The 19,685-nt window shown below is 44.3% G+C and overlaps 1 protein-coding gene across 9 annotated transcripts in view; it reads left to right on the forward strand.

The window, feature by feature from the left end:
* Positions 1 to 18,827, forward strand: part of GEMIN8 (gem nuclear organelle associated protein 8) — a 39,947-nt gene extending 21,120 nt beyond the window's left edge. For 3 of the 9 annotated variants that reach the window (XM_042840176.2, XM_065580582.1, XM_065580587.1), the window contains 2 exons: positions 4,523 to 4,645; positions 16,938 to 18,827. In XM_042840176.2, the coding sequence (XP_042696110.1) occupies positions 4,523 to 4,645; positions 16,938 to 17,194 (380 nt within the window). In that variant the 3' untranslated portion in view covers positions 17,195 to 18,827. Of the gene's footprint in view, positions 1 to 4,522; positions 4,646 to 6,887; positions 6,993 to 7,549; positions 7,586 to 16,937 lie in introns of all 9 variants that reach the window. The other 6 variants (XM_065580594.1, XM_065580606.1, XM_005287815.5 and 3 more) reach the window with 4 other exon arrangements.
* The last annotated feature ends 858 nt before the right edge of the window (positions 18,828 to 19,685 follow it).

Raw genomic sequence — 19,685 nt, forward strand, 5'->3', positions numbered from 1 at the left:
TGAAGTTAACAGAAAGGTTCTCACTGACTTCAGTAGAGAGGATCTTGCAGACCGTAAGGGGTGGGAGGAATGTAGGAAGAGCTGAGATGTAGGCAAGGATGGAGATGTGCAGTGCTTTGAAGGTGAGGACAGGGAGTTTGAATATTATATGAAAAGAGGGATACAAATTCAGGGGGTGGGGGATGAAATGTCAGAATGATGGGAGAGGATGATGACTGGAGGTGCAATATTTTGGAAAGACAGGGAAAGTGAATAATAAGGAGGTGGGAGAAGAAAAAGTGGCAATTAAAGTAGACAGGATATGTTTGGTCAATGAAAGCTCCTAAATCTACGTGTATCCCAGTACACACATATGTGTCAAGACTAGTTAGCCACAATACTATTCTTTATAGCCATATATCCTTGAAAGGAAAAAAAGAAAATAACGGAGCTTGTTTTTAAGATGTTATGCTTTTTTTCTCCTCCCAGGAACCACTACCGACTTCAAGAACATATAGGCTACTAAACTATTTTTGTGTTCTGGCAGTGTTCATTGCAGTGACTCTTTACTTTGACACTAAAGCCTTTGAAACTGGCAAACTGAATCTCGCTTCCTGATTGAACACTTCAGTAGGGACAGAGTTTTTTCTTTGCAAAGGCCTCTCTTTTAAAACACCTCCTTTTCTTTCCTTGAGTTCTGCTCGAGTGCTCTCCAGCTCTTTGTATTCTCTTTGTGATCACGTAATCGATATATATATTACAGCCGAGGTGTTTGTTCCTCAAACTACCCCAAACTAATTCTGTGAGCAAAATTTAACTGACATAATCTCACAAATCAGTTACATTATCACACTAATCACATACTGTCGTTACAGTATGAACACAGCTGTGCTGTTAACCTACTTCACACTGTCCTTCCCTATTCCCATCACTTGCCCACTCATCTCTATCCAGCAATGAGTTATAAGAAAACTTCCATTCAATACAGTCAGAATTTTTGTATTGATTTAATTAGTTTACTTTTTAAATTATGATTATGATTTTATTATTTTGTTGGACTACGCTGGCTATTGTGTTTGGTTCCCTGTGGAACTGGTGATTCCATTAATCCAGGGGTCACCAACCAGTCGATCGTGATCTCCGGAGGTGCAGCGTGGCTGCAGCTAAGGCAGGCTCCCTGCCTGCCCCGGCCCCATGCTGCTCGCGGAAGCAGCCAAAGCAGCTCCGGGGTAGGGGGGTCTCCCTCCGCGTGCTGCTCCTGCCTGCAAGCAATGCCCCCAGAGCTCCCATTGGCCGGGAATGGGGAGCTGTGGCCAATGGGAGCTGCGGGGGCGGTGCTTGCAGAGAGGGGCAGCGCGCAGAGCCACATGGCCCCGGCCCCCGCCCCCTCCCAGGGGCCGCAGGGGCGCTCTGGCTCCTTCTGGGAGCAGCGTGGGGCCAGGATAGGCAGGGAACCTGTCTTAGCGGCAGCCATGCTGTGCCACACACCAGGAGCCGTCAGAGGTAAGTGCTGCCCAGCAGGAGGCCGCACCCCAGCCCCCTCCCGGAGTCAGCACCCCGAATCCCTTCCTGCACCCTGAAACACCTGCACCCCAACCCCCAGCCCTGACCTCCCTCCCAGAGCCAGCACCCCATATACCCTCCTGCACCCCTGCCCCAGCCCACCCCCCCCTCCCGGAGCCAGCACCCTGTATCCCCTCCTGTGCCCCAACACTCTGCCCCAGCCCGGAGTCCCCTCCTGCATCCAAACTCCCAGAGCTTGCACCCCTCACCCCCTCCTGCACCCCACTCTGCCCCAGGCTCAGCCTAGAGCCCCCTCCCACACTGCGAACCCCTCGGCCCCAGCCCAGAGCCCGCACCCCCTCCCGAATCCCAACCCCCTACCCCAGCCAGGTGAAAGTGAGTGAAGGTGGGGGAGAGGGAATGACAGAGAGGGGGGGATGGAGTGAGCAGGGTGGGGCTTTGGGCAAGGGGCGGGGTAGATCCTGGGTTGCTCTTAAATTCAAAAAGTAATCTTGGGCGTAAAAAGATTGGAGACCACTGCATTAATCTAACCTGCAGGTGACGTTTTGTGGTTGCATGTCTTCCCTCAGGCTACTGAGAGAAAAACATGAAGTCATTTTTCCGGGTTATTGCACATGTCAGATATGTAGTGTACTAATACCAAATTTTTCAAGAATGCTGGATGTAAAGGACAAAATACATTACACTGGCCTTTTTAGGTTTTCAAAGAACATGTCTTAAGAATTAAAATAACATAAAAGCAGTTTGTCAGGACTTGCAATTCGGCAGATTTTCTAGTTGCACATATTTTCCATTTCACACTTTTTAACCTAGTCTTTAAAACATTACTCACCTTTTGGATTTTTCTTACATACCATTTTTCTCTTTGCGTTTTTATTTATTTATTTTTAATAAAAGGGAAAATGGCATAGTGCTATAATGCAAGGCTAATTATAGAATTAACAATGCACAGACTACTGTACCACAATAATAAAATGGCAATGGAGTAGTTTCCTGTATTTAAAAACAAAGAAAAGCAGAGGAAATTACAGTCATGCCAGTTAATTATTGAGGCATCGCAGTCTGTGCATTGTTAATGCTATTCCTAGCTTTTTCCATTAGAGCCCCAATTTTGAATGGCTACATATACACACCCTTCCTCCAATTTACCAAAACTAGTCCAAATACAATGTTTCAGACATGGTTTCCAGCCAGATGAAGCCTTTAAAGAAAAAGTTTTGCAGTGATCAAATTAGATGTTTGTTACATATGAGAGTTTGAAACTTCAATGGCTTGCAAATTCATACTCTCTTCCCCCTCCCCTTCATCTTGAAAAAATCAGTTTGTTTCTTTGATCTCAGTAAAGATTGCTGCCTTTGGCTATTTTGTAAAGATTGGTGGATTAAATTGGGAATTTTTCAGTATGCTATTTTTAATTTATGGAAATATTACTAAGTTTATAATTTTTTTTTTAATTTAAACCGGTGTGTGTTTCCTTGGAACCATATAATCTTCCAAATAGAATCGTAAGACTGGAAGGGACCCCAAGAGGTCTTCTAGTCCAGTCCCCTGCACTGATGGCAGGACTAAGTATCAAACAGATCACTAAGATAGGTTTGTTTGCCACCATTATTTTTCCCCAAAGTACAGTAATTTTCCCTCCCCATTCTTCAGCTGCACTCTTTCCCACCAGAGGTCATAGCAGTTTCTTGGTTTTGGTTGCCAGTATCTTTTCCTCTTCTCCCCCACTGCCCACAGTGCCAAAACAGGGTGACTGGTGGCAGAATCATCACCCCACATGCACTCCCTTCATCCATGTCCTCTTGACTTCAGTGGCTCTGCCAGCACTGCTGCCACTTGAATCTGTTAGCGTTCTCTTCACAGTACTTGAATCACTGCAGATTCTTCTGTTGGAGATAGTACCTCTGAGATTGGACTGTCTCCTGAAGGCCAAGGAAATGACTCTAGTATTCACAGCCCTTCATGAGCTGCATGGAGAGGTGGGGAAGAAGCTGTCCTTCATTGCTATATCCCAGTCTTGAGGCACTACGTTTCCCAGCAGCAGCCCTGTTGTAATGGAGCCTCTCCATAGGCTCTAGGAATTCGACTATGATGATGTTTCCTGTAGCAGCAGAATCTTCACCTGCCTCTCTTTTGCAGATGAAATTCTTTGGTACAGCGTTCAGGACCCTGCATGGGGAGGCAGACAAGAGAAGAATTCCCTTCCCGGTGCAGGGAGGCAGTGGCAGAATTTTCACCTCCTCAACATGTACTTTTGTCTTGAAATATAGCTATAATTGTGCACTTCCAGAATCTAGACATAGGTTCATTTGAGGGGTGGTAGAGGCAGATGGGTGGACATGCCCTCGTATCTGTAATTTCACAAAGGACAGTTCGTCTTTAGTTCTAAGAGTATCTGGGAACACAGATGATCCTTGAAGACTAAATGGTAAATTAAAAAAAAAAAAGAGCATGCAATTATCCTTTGGAAAATCCCTTCGGTCTTGTATTCTTCAGAGACAGTTTAAGCATATAAAAATATATTGCTTTTGTACATGGGGATGTGAATTTCACAATGATGCAACACAGCCTGCAAACCTTGAAGATTGCACCGTTTAGCAGTTGCTGCTATAAGAATAATAGCTAATTTAAAGGAGGCACTGGAAGGCTTAGGATATTAATAATGGAACTGGGCTTTCATCCCTGGGTTTCAAATACAACCTGAGCTTCACATCACTTGTTGGCTTTTCAGTGGCTAACAGCTAGGAAGCGTGGTTTGGTGGTTAAAACACAGTTAGGAGATGTGATCTCTATTTCTTTCTCTGCCTTAGGGTTGCTGTGCAGCCTTGGCTGAGACACTTAATCTATTGCTGAGGTGCTGAGCATCTGCAGTTCCTATTGAGTCCGGTAGAAATTGAGGATGCCCAGCATATCTGACAATCTGTCAGTGCTTTACTATGGAGATAGGTGTCTAACTTTAGGAACCTGCGTTTGAAAATGTTGGCCTTAATCTTTCTGTGTCTCTGTTTTCCATCTACAGCTCATTGCCTCTTTCAGCTCGCTGCCAGGGTCAGTCTCACTTCACTCTACAACATAGGCCTGTCTCCCGGGACTCCTCTCAATTGTCGACGGATGCACAACCAGAATGCTATGAGGAACTGTGGTACTCAGCTATCATACCACTCTGGGGAGGGCTTAGCAAGTTGCTCTAATATACAAACCCACTCTGACAATTTTGATGCATTAGCTACTCCTTACTCTTTTTTGAATTGTTTATTTTAATAATTCAGTTTTAGATAGAATTGCGTGCCCGCTCCTGCCTCTGCTTCCTTCTAGGAGTTAGGGGGTTGAGGGCATTGCTCTGTATTTGGGCTCATCAGACCAGTGCCAGAAAACTGAGGGATACAGTCCCATGTCTAGAGACTGCCTATGGGACGAGAAATCCCTCGTAGTCTTGCCAAACCCCAAGAGCCTGGGGATGTGAAAAACACTTCCCGGGAATGGGGAGAGTGACAAACTGTGGGTACTTCCAGCTGGAGGAGGGAGGGAGTGCTCTGTGTGGGGCTGTGGAGTACTATGGGATTGTATCTGAATAGCCCAGTGGGGAGCCTAGGATTCTGTTTTTCTCTAGAGCTACGTAGAGCTACTCCTGGCGCTGAACTCTGCTACACTAGCAATTTTCTGAAGTTAGTCCTGCTTATTTGCTTATTCTGCTGGCATCTGCAGCTGCTCTTACTGGCTCCTGTACTCTCCTTTACATGCTTTTCCCCTCCAGGGGAGCCTGGGAGAGCAGCTGCAGCTGCTGGGGAAAGAACTGGTGAGACCCTGCTGACGAGAGCAGCTCTAGAGGAAAGCAGTGTCTCCTGCTCCTCTGGTGGCTCTTCAGAAGTAGCCTCCACATTGCCTTGAATGCCTATTCAGCTCTCTTTGTGCTGCTCTCCCCAGACTGTGTGTTTGCTGCCTGCCCCGTAACCTGCTGTGGTTGGATACCCTTACTAGGCTCCTTTTGCAGGAGAAATGTCTGGTATTTCTGGTCTCCAAAATCTGTGCACTTTGGCTGGAATTTTGATGGTCAGTTCCTTGTTCTTGCCCCGATGAGTCCTGCAGGAATGTACCTCGGCAGAGCCCCAACCACTGTCTCCTACTGGGAAGTGGAAGCAGGGACCTGGAAACAATGAACACATTCTAATAAGCTATTAAAATAAGAATTTTTTACTATAACCCCTTGTGCATGGGAGATGGGGGAGGGGACTATTACAGTAGCTATTTCTATAAGAATTTTTAAGTGTTGTAGTATAAAATATTGGGATAAATAAAGCAGAGTCCATAGTTTCTGCAATTCCTTGGCCTCCTGCCCCAGAATATGGCTGCACAATATCTAAAGTTTCATTTTTAAAAGATTAATTTTCTAGTCCTTATGGTTCAAAGAAACCCTTCCAGATGCCTAGCTCTGAGAGATGTGAACTGCTCCCATTCACTTCAATGTGTGTTAATGCCCAAACTTAATAATGGCCATGTAAACGTCAGCATCTTTCACTATTTCTCTGAACATGTTAGCAAAGCATCCCAATCCAGATAACAACGCTCTTATGCATTGTTGTTCGAGGTAGTCCGGGGAAATGGAGCTGAGAGGTCAAGGGCTTCTGCCTCCACCCCCTTCCAAAATTGTCACCTACTAATCTGTTCGAAAGAGAAGGTGAAAGAGAAAGGTAGAGAGTAATGATGGTCTGATGGTTAGGGTGCTGCTCGCCTCAGATTTGAAAGACTGGGTTCAATTCTGTGCTCTGCAACACACATCCAAGGTGACTTTGGGAAAGTCACTTAGGCGATGGCTACACTACGGCCACCCGCCTGAGTGGCATAACTTATGCCAATTTAAGCGTCAGTGTGGACAATGCTCAGTAGCCGACCTAGTGAGTTCTCTTGTGATCATGTGAGTAGCCCCTTTGAAGTCAGTTCAGGGTGGTACTGAGCTCGTACTGAGCTCACACTTGGCAGGAATTGTTAATAATTTAACACTGGGCAGGATGCCAGCTGCCCTTTTTAAACAGGCAGTAGTTAGGCTCTTGGTCCAGAAGCAGGTTCTGAATGATTGCCTGGTATCAGAGCAGATGATGATGGAGGCAGCTCCAGTCACATCTGGAGTCCATAAATGTTCTCGATTCTTATCAGTTGGTTTTTTTCTCAGTATTGATACCTTTGATTCATGATCTATTTATAGTAAGTATGCCAGAAAGGTATCCATTTTGATTTTATACATCTGTCAGCCACAGTCTGTACCAGAAGAGCATTGCTGGAATTGTATATGGGGACATGGGGGTGGAGACTGGAATAGTTCAGCTTTTCTTTTTTTTTTTAATGAAAGATTCCATAAGGTGTCTTCAATAATTTTTCCTCCTCCCCAGGGGCTCTCGACTGCATGGTGCTCAATCTTGTCACCCTGCCTCTTCATCAAGGAATATGCTGCTTCTCTGCCCTCTCATTGCTCAGCTGAGATACACATGGATTGAGTGAGCTGATAATTTTGCTTTCAGTACAGAATTACAAGGGCGGGAAGTGGCCTTCGTTTAGTAGACATTGTAAATCTTAGTTTCATTTACTAAGATGCCCTGTTAGGTGAAAGACAGTATCAGCACTAGGAGACCATGTTTTAGTTTATGCTCTGGTCTGGACTTTTGCTTCCTGGCATGCAGGAGATTTCTCCTGCAGTTTTATAGTAGTTGAGAGTGCCAAACTTGTTGACCAATTACAAGTGAAGTTGCTGGGTGGTCAGCTAGCATAATATAACAGCAGAGGGAAATAGGAAGAACATTGAGAAGAAAGTCTGAGGGAAAATCCCAAATCCCTTGCTACCAAAGTTCTGATCAACTGAGCCACTCTGGAAAGTGTGATGGACCCCTCTCTCAAGAGGCTCCTTATGAAATGACGGACAAGCCAGGTTAGGAAACTTGCCCTGGTTGCTTAGAGGTTTGGACTTTTGGGGGTTTTTTGTTTGTTTGTTTTTTTAACTTGCTGAGGCCAGCTTAATCCTGACCAGTGTAATTTATTTTATTCTGTGTGTCTGCAGTAACAGTTTCTTGGATCACTGCTAGTTAACTGAAAGGTCAGTGCATAGTTCCTCAATGTTTCTTTAAAAAAAAAAAAAAAGTTAACATGACCGCTACAAAATGTTATCCGAAAACACTTGAAAAAGAGAGTTTTTGCTGAAGCAAAGAGTAACCATTTCCCCGTTGTTTATTATTTTATTTGCATTCATATAACATACAATAAAACTAGCTGCAGTTGGGAAATATAGCTCAACAATTTAATATGCTATTGTGAGAATTAAATTTTTAGAAAGTAATGCAGGCAAAATACTGTTTTGGATTATACTCACAATTCACATTTCAGTACTATTCAGTTGTCTGTGGTGTTCTGTACAGGTATGAAACATTTATTTCATAGCATACCTACTTAATCTCTGTTCACAACTCTACTCAGAACATAGATGGTGATCTTTGACAATGGCAAAACAGATTTAAAAATAAAACACCTTTGGATCTGGGCATTCTGAATTTCTTTAGGAGGCTGATACAAGTTGTTTTTGTAATGGAGCGTATAATAAAGTACATTCTCTCTCCTGTTGTGTGTAAAGTTGTGTGGGCATATATGTAGGTATAGTTTATATATAGATTTAAGTAATCTCTCTGTTTACCGTAGCACTGGTGTCTTTGTCTGTTGTCAGCATTGTTGCCATCAGCGACAGATTGGAATTGTTTTTGGGGGAGGGGAAGGAGTGCACAATCAGCTGGTCTGAATCTAATCGTATTGCTGTAGACTTGATCCTTACTAGAAGCAGCTGCCAGAGCCTGATCCTGCGCTAATTTCAAAGTAATGGCCAGTAGCCCATTGCCTTTGTAATTCTGTCACGTGACTGAAGCGTACAGACTCTGGCTATCCCTTCCAATAGCGTGTGTGTCTTACTGGGTGAATAGTGCAGCATAATGTGACCTGGTTCTGGTCACTTAACATTGTAAAATGTGCTATGCCTCAGTGACTCTGGATGCTTTAGTCCATTATGTATGCAGTGTGGACTGGTCCATGAGTGGCAGAGAGATGTGATCATGGATTCTGTCAGAGCTGTCTGTAATTTCTAGACCAGACTTTCACTCAAAGTACTGCCAGCCAAGATGATTTCCATATGTAGTAATGCTTGTTTGAGTTCATGTGATAGTTGGGAGTAATGAGATTCTTTAAGAAGGGTTAACGCTGGAAGGTAATAGGGGGAAACATAAACCAGCTGACCGGCAGTTTAGTTGCGGATCCTGGACAGCAGAAATGTAAAGTGTTGCTAGTGTGAACGTTTGATAACAATCTAAACAATAAATCTTGAGTCATTTGTGATCTTGGATCCTTGGGCAGGTATGTGAAATCAGAACTGAGTCCTTACTTGCTAATGGTATTTGTAAAAAGAGAAAATCATTTTTTTAATCTCCTCTTACTCTGCACTTCAACAAGTCATTTAATCCAAAGATTTCAAAATAATTTGTAACCATTAATCATTCCAAAATTCCCTGTGAAGTAGGAAAACATTCTACTAATTTTATAGATCAATAGACGGAGGCACAGAGCGGATAAGTAACTTGCCAACATTATAACTACTCTGGAAATGGAACCCAAGAGTTCTGACTTCAGTTCCTTGTTTCTAACTATTATATATTTAAATTTTTAAATTTACATTCACTCAGTGTCTTGGTAGCGATTTCATCTTATTTCTACAATTGTCAGTTTCCCTCTCCTAAAGCTCTAGAAAAGCTGAGAAAGTGTCTGTTATAACAAAAGGAAATGAGCTGAATTGAATACATTTGATTCGGGAAATCTGTTTTGTGTCTGCTGGAACAGATTGCCTATTACAACCATGTCCGTTCTGAGGAGTGCACTCTTTGGACTCTTTCCTACTTGTTTCTCCAGTGAGATTTCAGATGACAGCAAGACTGACAATGAAATACATCTGCTCCTATTTCTTGTGTTGAAATCCACAGTGAAACTGTTTTTTCTTAAGAGTTGTGTTGTTCATAGATTTAAGTCGAGCTCATGGTAAAATGTTGGATATTTATTCTGATGGCTAGTAGGGATGAAGGTGACTTAGAACTATTCTGCATGAAGGTGCCTGGATTTATAATCTTTTTGTTAGTTCCAGTTTGTGGTTGGCTGCCATGGCAGTGACTGAGCGCTTGCCTACATGGGGAATTATTCCGAGAATAAAGTAATTTTTATTCCAGAATAGTGTCCACACATGGGAGTTATACCAGCAGAGCTATAGCATCATAGTTACTCTGCTATAGCTATGCCAGTCAATTTCCCTGTGTAGACAAGTCCTAATCCTTCTGTTTGAGGAGTGATGTGATCTCCTTCGGAGATCATGTTTCAGTGGCGGAAGGGTTCATTAAGTTTTCAGTTGTAGCCCTAATATTGTCATTCTGCAAGCAGAAGCCAGTTTGAATTTAATTAGGGCTACCATACGTCCGGATTTCCCCAGACATGTCCGGTTTTTCGTTCTTTAAATAGCCATCCGGGCGGGATTTCTAAAAATCTAAAAATGTCCGGGATTTCCCCCCGGTCGGCTATTTATAGAGCGAAAAGCGGGGGCCAAGTGCCGCTCGGCAGCCAAAACCCTTTCCCAGCTCCCCCCATCCCCTGCAGCCTTAGCACGCTGTCCACCCCTCCTCCCCTCCCCTGAACGCTCCGCCCCCCTGCTCCTCCCCTCCCCTGCTTCCCACAAATCAGATGTTCGCGGGAAGTCTGAAAACAAGCAGGGGCAGGTGGGCAGCAGCAGGTAAGCTGGGGCAGGGGGGACGCGAGGAGGAGGGCTCCGGGGAGACGCGGCGCAGCCCAGTCCGGCCCTGGCCAAGCGGCTCTAGCCCCGGCCGGCCCCAGCGTCTCCGGCCTGGCTCGGCTTGGGCACCGGCCCCGATTCCGGCCAAGTGCGCCGGCCCGGCCCTGGCCCCAGCGGCTCCAGCCCTGGCCCCAGGGGCACCGGCCCCGGTTCAGGCCGAGCGGCGCAGGCCGAGCACCCCCGGCTCCGACCCCAGCGGCTCCGGCCCGGCTCGGCTCGGGACCCGGGGCGGCGGCCCCGGTTCCGGCCGAGCGTGCCGGCCTGGCCCCAGCCGAGCACCTCCAGCCCGGCCCCAAGCCCCGTGACCCCGGCCGGAGCGCAGCCCGATTCCTGGGCTCTTGCTAAAGCCGGCCCTGGTCAGGGGACAGGGAGGGGGGGTTGGATGGGGGGAGTTCTATGGGGGCTGTCAGTGGGGCAGGGATGTGGAGAGGGGTCGAGGCAGGCAGGTAGCAGAGAGGGTTGGATGGGTCAGGTTCTGGGGGTCCTGTCAGGGGGCGGGGAGCAGTTGGATAGGGCATGGAAGTCCCAGGGGTCTGTCTGGGGGCGGGGGTGTGAATATGGGGTGGGGGTGTGGATAAGGGTCGGGGCAGTCAGGGGACAGGTAGGGTCCTAGGGGGGCAATTAGGGTGGGGGGTTCTCAGGAGGGGGCAGTCAGGGGACAAGAAGTAGGGAGGCTTAGATAGGGGGTGGGGTCCCAGGAGGGAGCAGTCAGGGGACAAGGAGCGGTGGGGGTTGGGGGTTCTGAGGGGGGCAGTCAGGGGGTGGGAAGTGGGAGGGAGTGGATGGGGGCGGGGTGGGGCTAGAGCAGGGCTCCCCCCCCCCAGTGTCCTCTTTTTTGATTGTGGAAATATGGTAACCCTAAATTTAATGGCAATTTTAAGCATGGATGCTGCCTACCTAAGGTAATTCACAGCTAGAACTGGCTTGCTCACGCTGCATCATATTTTCTCATTTAGTACATGTGTGCAGGACTTTTCGTTGTTTTGTGCTCACCTGTGTCAAAGAAACCATATCCCGTAAATAAGACTGTATTTTTGCATAATCCCAATTTGTTTGAATTTGGGTTTACCCAAAAATTGGTTGCATCACCCAGGCTCCCACTGACTGATGTGCCATTCTGCAAAGTTCTGCATTGTTGCAGGAGCAGAGCTAGAGGGCTTCAGCCTTGTGTGGAACTCCTAAGCTCCTTGGGATTTCTAAAGAGCTAAAGCTAAATACCTTGGAGATCCCAGTTACAGAACCCTCAGTTTTTAAAGTTTGTTTTGTGGTTTTTATACAAATGTATTTATTAATTGTACCCAAAGGTTTAGCTGGTGTTAGTGATTAATATTTTTTATGATAAAATAGCCTGTTTCTGCCAGCTCAGGAAAGTTCACATGGAACAATTGCTGTAGTTTTACAGCTCCCTAGCAAAACCTGTGGAAGAATCAGCCTCTCAAACTGAGGAGCAGCATATGGGTAGAAGATTAGCACACCAGAGGACTGCTTCTAACACAGCCTTCAGAGACAGAACTAGGAACTAAAAACCTCAGTGGAAAAGGTGAATGCCTAAATTCTTCAGATAGATTTGTGACATGCTGCTCATGTCCAGGTTATATTTAGAAGTGGATCGGGAAGCTCAGAAATGAGACTATTATTTATCTTTGTAATAAACAGACAAATACACTGAACAGGAATACTGGTCAGACATCACAAAAGAAAAACACTGAGGAAAGTGAAATGTTTTTGTAAAGAAATAAAAAAAATAAATTAATGGAGATATCCCATCTCCTAGAACTGGAAGGGACTTTGAAAGGTCATCGAGTCCAGCCCCCTGCCTTCACTAGCAGGACCAAGTACTGATTTTGCCCCAGATCCCTAAATGGCCCCCTCAAGGATTGAACTCACAACCCTGGGTTTAGCAGGCCAATGCTCAAACCACTGAGCTATCCATCCTCTAATCTGTTATCTAAGATGGAAACTGGAAGACAGTAAAGGAAGAGCCGTTTGCCACTTCTGAAGAGCAGGACCGTGGTCTGTTGCCAGAATATCATTTGAATGGGCCACAACCCAGAAACATGGCAGAGTGCAAAACATTTCCACCCAAAGAGTTATGGAGAAGTCTTTATAAGAAGAGTTGTCATTTTGCATAGGCTCAGTAGATACAAGTCTCTGCTTACAGACCTTTCTCCAAATAAAAATGTATATTTTTTTTAAAAAGAGGAAAAAGTGTAAACTTCTGTGATTAGTCTTCAGGGTTCTTAGAAGATATTACAAATAATGAGGGGCAAAATGGATCAAAATTACAGAAAGTATTTGTTCTTTTAAAATGAGAATAAATAGAGTCATCTGGGCTACTAAGGGCCTCTGGGGAAAATGGCTTAAGTCTTGAGGAGGGCCAGCACATGGAGGGTTGTTGTGTCCACATGGAGCCACAGTTGCAGGCCGGGGGAGGGCTTAATCCTTATTGAACTAACAGCAGCTTATTCTGATCCTGTCAGTGACAGTCAGTAGAATTGCAGTTGTCTTTATTTGTGCAGATTTTGTCTCATCTAATGCATTACCAAATTAAAGATGATTATTTATAGCGGGCAGTGTAGGCAAAAAGGGATTGCTTTGGCGCCTGATTACCAGGGTGACTTATCATTATAGGGGTTTTTTATTATTATTTTTCCACTCTCTGTTCCTAATCAAAATCAAGCTTTAGTGGAACATTAATGAAGGCCTGAAAACCTTGGCAGTGTCCCAATACAGATGAAAGTGAGTTAAATAAGTGTATTTGGGACTCTGGAAGTTGGAAAGGAATCTCCTCTTCACTATGTCTGGAAAATGGTCTGACAGGTTTGTTTGGTTTTTTTCCAAATGAGGATCATCTCACAGCAGAAATTTATTCAGTAGTGATATACTGATTCTAGAGATGGGTTTTAAGACAAAAGTAACTTTAGGGGTGGGGGAGGAAACTGCAATTATAAAAATGTCAGCAGTGTTTATTCTTTGTAGCGTAACCAGATGACACCACAGGTGGTTGCCTGCCTGGCTTATAACATTTGCAAAATATTGTTCCACAATTGTATTAGAAAGTAAAATCTTGCCAGTAATTGAATGCTTTAAAAGGAAGCTTTGATATATTTATTTTAGTCTATGGGGAGTGGAAAGAGGGTCCACTCAGAATTATGTAAATAATTTTTTCAAAGGTATTCCTTGCTCCAGTTCCTTTGCCATGAGGCTCTGATTTGAGAGTGCAAGGGGATTCTAGTACTCTAGGTTGAGGATAACTTTCCTAGTGAGTCCTGCTAGTTTATGTATAGATTAACTTTGGTGTTTGCTTCAGATGAGCGCTGGATTCTTTGCTTTGACCTATATACATTATAACAGTTTGAAGTTTATAACATTTTCTTAAATTCAGTACATTGCTAGTTATTTATTTTCAAATCTTTTGATCCAAGGATAATTGCACATTTCTTGCACAGGTTCTTTTTATTTTTGTCCCTGTGAAAAGAGCCAGATTGATACCCATTGAGACCAAAGTCTGCCATTTTTCCACAGAGTAAGTGCAGTCTGAGCAATGCAAGTCAAACTTCCCCACTCTGCTGGAGAGACTACTGCTATAGATGCTTCAGTTTATATAGCCATTCCTTCCTTGGCCTTTTTCCCAAGATTTCCAACAACTGTAGTAATTAGTGCCCATTATGATGGTAGCTTTTGTGACCACAAATAACTGGTTTCAGACCACAAACACACTTCACATAAGCCCCAAAACACCTCTGCTAGTAATACCTTTTAGCACTAGTGGCTTGGGCTGAAGTTGAACAAGTGTCGTAGAAGTGAAAAGCTGTGTGTCCCTTTGCATGTCCTCTGAGTCCGACCTCCTTCTGCAGAGTATTAAACAGCATTAGCTCTGGGCTTTAAATATCTGAGACTATATGATGTAGTGATTTTGGGAATCTCTTCACCAGAGCTATGGGATGATAAATAGGTTGGTAAACCTAGGTTCAAAAATCAAGGGAAATACATTTATAAATACAAAATAAAACATATACTGTAGCAGTGCACTGATTTATTTTGGGATTAGGATCAAAGATTATTCCTTATAGCAGGGGTCGGCAACCTTCGACACGCAGCCCATCAGAGTAATCTGCTGGTGGCTGCAAGACATTTTGTTTATGTTGACCGTCCGGAGGCATGACCCCCCGCAGCTCCCAGTGGCCGCTGTTAGCCATTCCCGGCCAATGGAAGTTGCGGGAAGCGGCGTGGGCTGCAGCCTGTGGACAGTCAGTGTAAACAAAAACAACCAGGAGTCCAGTGGCACCTTAAAGACTAATAGATTTATTTAGGCAGAAGCTTTCTGAAGAAGTGAGGTTTTTTACCCACGAAAGCTTTTGCCCAAATAAATCTGCCACCAGACTCCTTGTTGTTTTTGTGGATACAGACTAACACGGCTACCTCCTGATACTTGACACAACATAAACAAAATGTCTTGCTGCCCGCTATCCTGATGGGCTGCGTGCCGAAGGTTGCTGACCCCTGCCTTATACGTTTCCATATGGACCCTCATCTATGTGTTTCCTCAGGGGTATTGGCAGAAGAATGTTCTTCCCTTTGGAGACATGCCTTTTAAAACAAAATAATAGTAAGGGGAGCATCTAGATAGAACGGGTGTGCTCATAGTCCCGCAAACTCCCCCTCTACTTCTGCCACAGAAATATGGACAAATACAGTAACCTTTAAAATGGCAAGGCAAAGCTTTCTGTCTCTCCAGCAAAGAAACAGACGCCAGAGTTGAAGTTTCATATTATGCTGTTTAAAATATCTATTTTCTGTGTATGAGGAATGATGTGTTTAGTGAGGCTGACAGACTGTCAGTTGGCTGCTCTACACACTACTTTCCAGCATAAAAATAAACTGCAGATGTTCCAAGACAGATATATCAAGATACTTTAACTTTGGTTTCGGGTTTGCAGATGTTCTGTTTCATTAGAAATAAATCTCAGGGTTAGTGTTGATAAAAATGCATTCTCCTTAACTCCACAGACTGAGTCTTGTGTGTGTTTAATACATTTTGACCTGTAAGCACTTTTGTTGTTTTAAATACACCTCTACCCCGCTATAACACGACCCGATATAACACGGGTTCGCATATAGCGCAGTAGCAGCGGGGCTCCAGCAGCGCTTTAAAGGGTCCAGGGCTCCGGCTGCTACAGGGAGCCCTGGGCCCTTTAAATCACCACCGGAGCCCTGCTGCCCCTACCCCGGGGCTGCGGCAGCGGGGCTCCGCCAGCGATTTAAAGGGCCTGGGGCTCCCCGCAGCAGCCGGAGCCCCAGGCTCTTTGAATCACCACTGGAGCCCTGCCGCCCCTACCCCGATATAACGGCGTTTCACCTATAACGCGGTAAGGATTTTTGGCTCCCCGCGACCGCGTTATATCGGGGTAGAGGTGTACCAGAACAAAAACACATTTCTTGTCTTTTCTTCCCATAATAAGTAAACCAAAATAAGTTATTAACTAGGACCCCTGTTGTGGAAGATGTTGAGTACTCATCTCTCATCATAGGTGTTGGAACTAGTGATGCTGGGGGTACTGCAGCACCCCCTGGCTTGAAGTGGTTTCCATTATATACAGGGTTTACAGTTTGGTTCAATGGCTCTCGGCACCCGCACTATACAAATTGTTCCAGCGCCCCTGTCTGCTGTTGTTTGCAATGGTTGTTGGAAATGTTCAGCACCTAGCAGAGTATATCTTCTAGGAGTTGTCCCACAATGTTGGACCTGTTGTTTTAACAACTTAATTAATCTTCTTGCCGGAGTGAATTTCAATTAGCCTATAGTTGACTGCATGGAGCTGAGCTGGGGATGGGGAATCATCCAGATATTACTTCCAGATGAGTTTTAATTTATTTCCAAGGACAAATAGAACTGTTTACTTTAATACTTTGATATGCTGCTGGGTTTTTAAAACAGAAAATAATGAGAATATTGTCTGTGTGTGCTTGTAAAACTCAAGTAAGGAATGAACTTGGTGCAAGAGTGTAAACATGGCACTGACAGCTGTATTTCCCGCAATACATTTGATGGCTGGCACTTGCATGACATACTGGCTTGTTCCTTCTTTTCATGTAGAAAATGTAACTGGATACAATTGGCTATGGTTCAACTAAAGTTACGCTGTTTTGTGTATCATCTCATCACAGCTGCAAAGTAATTACTTCCAGAGTTGGGTCTTCCACCTTGACGGGATGGTGAATGTGTAAGGGAGAGATGAGACAAAGCCGATTCAGTTTTGTTTTTTATAAATGCAAGATTCTCAACAACTTCAAGATTCAAGTCAGACTACTTTGTTCTCTTTTTAATTTTTAGTTATGCGAGTCGGTGGTGTTCTTACATCACGCAGCATGTATTGTAACGTGAAATTTGCTTTGGGAATATAACAATAAGCCACACTTTGAATGACTGTGTGCTTCAGGTCTAACTGTGGGCCCCGCGTGCATTTGACTCTGTATTCACTTACAAAATAACAAACTGATGAGATTTCAGCAGAGCTAAAGCATGACTGGGTGGTACCCTAATCAAATATTAAGTCTCCTGAGGTTCTTTTTTGCCTAGGGAAGCAGCAGCAGCTTGAAGCCGAGCACCAGGACATGTATGTCGAAGCTGATCATGACCTGCACCTAACAACACGACGTTCGGTACAACCCCCTGCAGAAAGACCCGGGGAGAGACGTATGGCTGAAATGAAGAAACTCTATGGTGTGGGTGCGGCCAAAATCCAAGCCATGGAGACTGCCATGCAACTTGCCTTTGATAGGAACTGTGATAAAAAGCAGCCCAAGTATTGGCCTGTTATCCCCCTGAAACTGTGAGCTGTATCATCTTCTGTACTAGCAGTCCAGCGCTGCAGCTGTGGGTGCCCAATCAGGCTACATAGCTCAATGAATGAATCAGGGTCGTCACTTGTTCTCCTTTCCCCTCCTGCCAAACACACTCCTCCTCTTCTTTTTAATCTGTCTACCAGAGTTTTCAGAACCTATAGCATCTCCACAGGGAAGTGCTAAATTATTGATTTGTACTGTAGTGAAATTTTACTTCTTTTAAAATATATATTTCACTAATTTAATGTTGGTCTGCCTGGACCATGCTTGCAGGAAATGCAGTAGCATTTGTTTGCACTTAGTGAGCTGGGAAGACTGTTCAGCAACACAAAAATCTCTACAAATGATCCACTTATTTATTATTTTTAATGTCGTAGCCTTGAGATCCATTTTAACACAGTACAGCTTGAAGTGTTGTGAATTCTGAACCCTCATCCTTGATTTGGGGATCCTGCAGTCAATTGGCCAAGGTACAAAATACTAAATTACTGTAGCACAGCCATTTGAATGCTCTTTGAAAGCTTTATAATAAGGCAGGAATTTTTTATTCCAGTCTGAAACTTGGCAGGCAGAATTTCAATCCAGAAGCAAACTTATATGAAAACATTAAAAAAGAAATTTTGGCCATTTTTATTATACAACTGTTTGGCATGGTAGCAAAAATGTCTAATTGATTTGATACATAAAAAAAAAGAAAAATTAAACCAACAGAGAGGATTAGGTTCCAGTTCTGTCACCCTTCACTCACACTGAGTAGTGTCTTACTCAACTAATAATTCCATTGATTTGTGAACTCACTGAGTAAGCAATACTCACTATGAATAAAGGAGGCAGAATTGAGCCCTTAATGTTGAAACGTGAGTACTCTGGATATGTAATCATGAAAATCCTTCTGAAAAGCAGCTATGTGTCACTATTGTATACTTAGTTTTCACCAAAACAAGTTTTCACCCAGTCAAAGTAATACAGACTTCAGACATTTTTCTGTAGAAAGAGTTGTGTAAAGATAATGACGATTAAATGGCCTCTCTGTGTAATATGCAGTATTTCCATGCTACATTATAAGTGGTTCCAAAGAAACGTATTAGTGACTTAACTGTCATAAACAATGGGTGACCCGTTTTTGCGGTAGAGAAGGCTGAGGCTGAAGTTCCAACCGTTTAATTTGCTCTAGCTATGTCCTGTACTTGCCTGTACGGTCTAGCTGTTGTAGCATGTGTGGCATATAATAAACCACATTAATCTCTCTGCCCTATGCTATATACTGGTAGACTAGAGCAAATTTCAGATTTAACTTTGAATGTCCTTGTTCTTATCACTTGGTGTTACAGCATCAAAAGTACTTCTTTTTTTATTCTAACTGAACATAACATGAAGCGGGAAGATTGAACTCCTTAAAATTAAAAGCTTCCAGACCCCAGGACTCATTACTGATGTAATTGAACTAACAAGCTTGTACACAGGGAAAAAAATAAGTTGGGGTTGTGAAATGTAATCCTGCCTTTGGTGTACTTTAATTTTGTCATGGTATGTATGTTAGCGATTGACTACAAAATGTCAGGAATAGTGTTTTTGTTAGGATCTCTCTTGGTTGACAGAATAAACTTTTATCTTCTCATAAAAACTCTGTGATAAAAATTATTTGTTTTTACATCCTGCCCCAGCTATATAACGCTTTATTCAATGCCCAGGGGTGATAAACCTTCTCTTGCTCTCTCTGTTTGTTAGGGAAGGCTGCACCTTGCCCTGGTGCAGCTTTAACTTAGTTATGTTGTGAAAAGCGCATATGGGTGCAGATGAGGGTTTCACCGGAACCGTTGGCCCACTCACGGCCTATCTGGTAAGGTGCAAAGTGGGTGAGGAAGGCTGCTGTGCTTTTTGAGGGAAGGGCATCTTCCCTTCCAGATCCATGTACAGATCTCTCTCTTCCCATATGAATGGGGGACTCTGCTGCCCTGGCAACATCAGCAGCTATTTTGGGGCTGGGGTGGAAGGTACACCCCCTCACACTTCTCTGCTCCTGAAGAGCTTGCCAGGGAATACACTCTTGGGATGTATATCTTTTTGTGGAGCCCCCTCTGTTAAAGGGATCTTCTGTACAGTAGAAGTAGTCCCAGGGGAAATAGATCTGAAATGCCTGGGAGTGAGAGGGTAGGCTGCCCGGGGACAGTTAAAGTGAAGTTACAGTGGATCTGTGGAGTTTAAAGGCAGGTTTCATGACCTGTTCCAAGGGGGACCAATCCTACCTTCTTCTCTGTTCCCCCCCATCTCCAGATGAAATAATGTGGGGAAATCGGGGAGAAGATTTCATCACCCTTAATTTCTCTCTCAGGTTTTTATGGGAGGGGTTGATCTGACTCCTCATTGGTTTTGCAGGAGGGAGCTCCACACGTGATGCCCTGCAGGAGTGATGCATCTCGGGTTTCGAGGAGGGGAGCTCTCATCTGCAGACTTACAAGGTGTGCAAGAAAGAGGCTCCCTC

The sequence above is a fragment of the Chrysemys picta genome, chromosome 1 (genome assembly GCF_011386835.1).
Source record: "Chrysemys picta bellii isolate R12L10 chromosome 1, ASM1138683v2, whole genome shotgun sequence".
NCBI lineage: Eukaryota > Metazoa > Chordata > Testudines > Emydidae > Chrysemys > Chrysemys picta.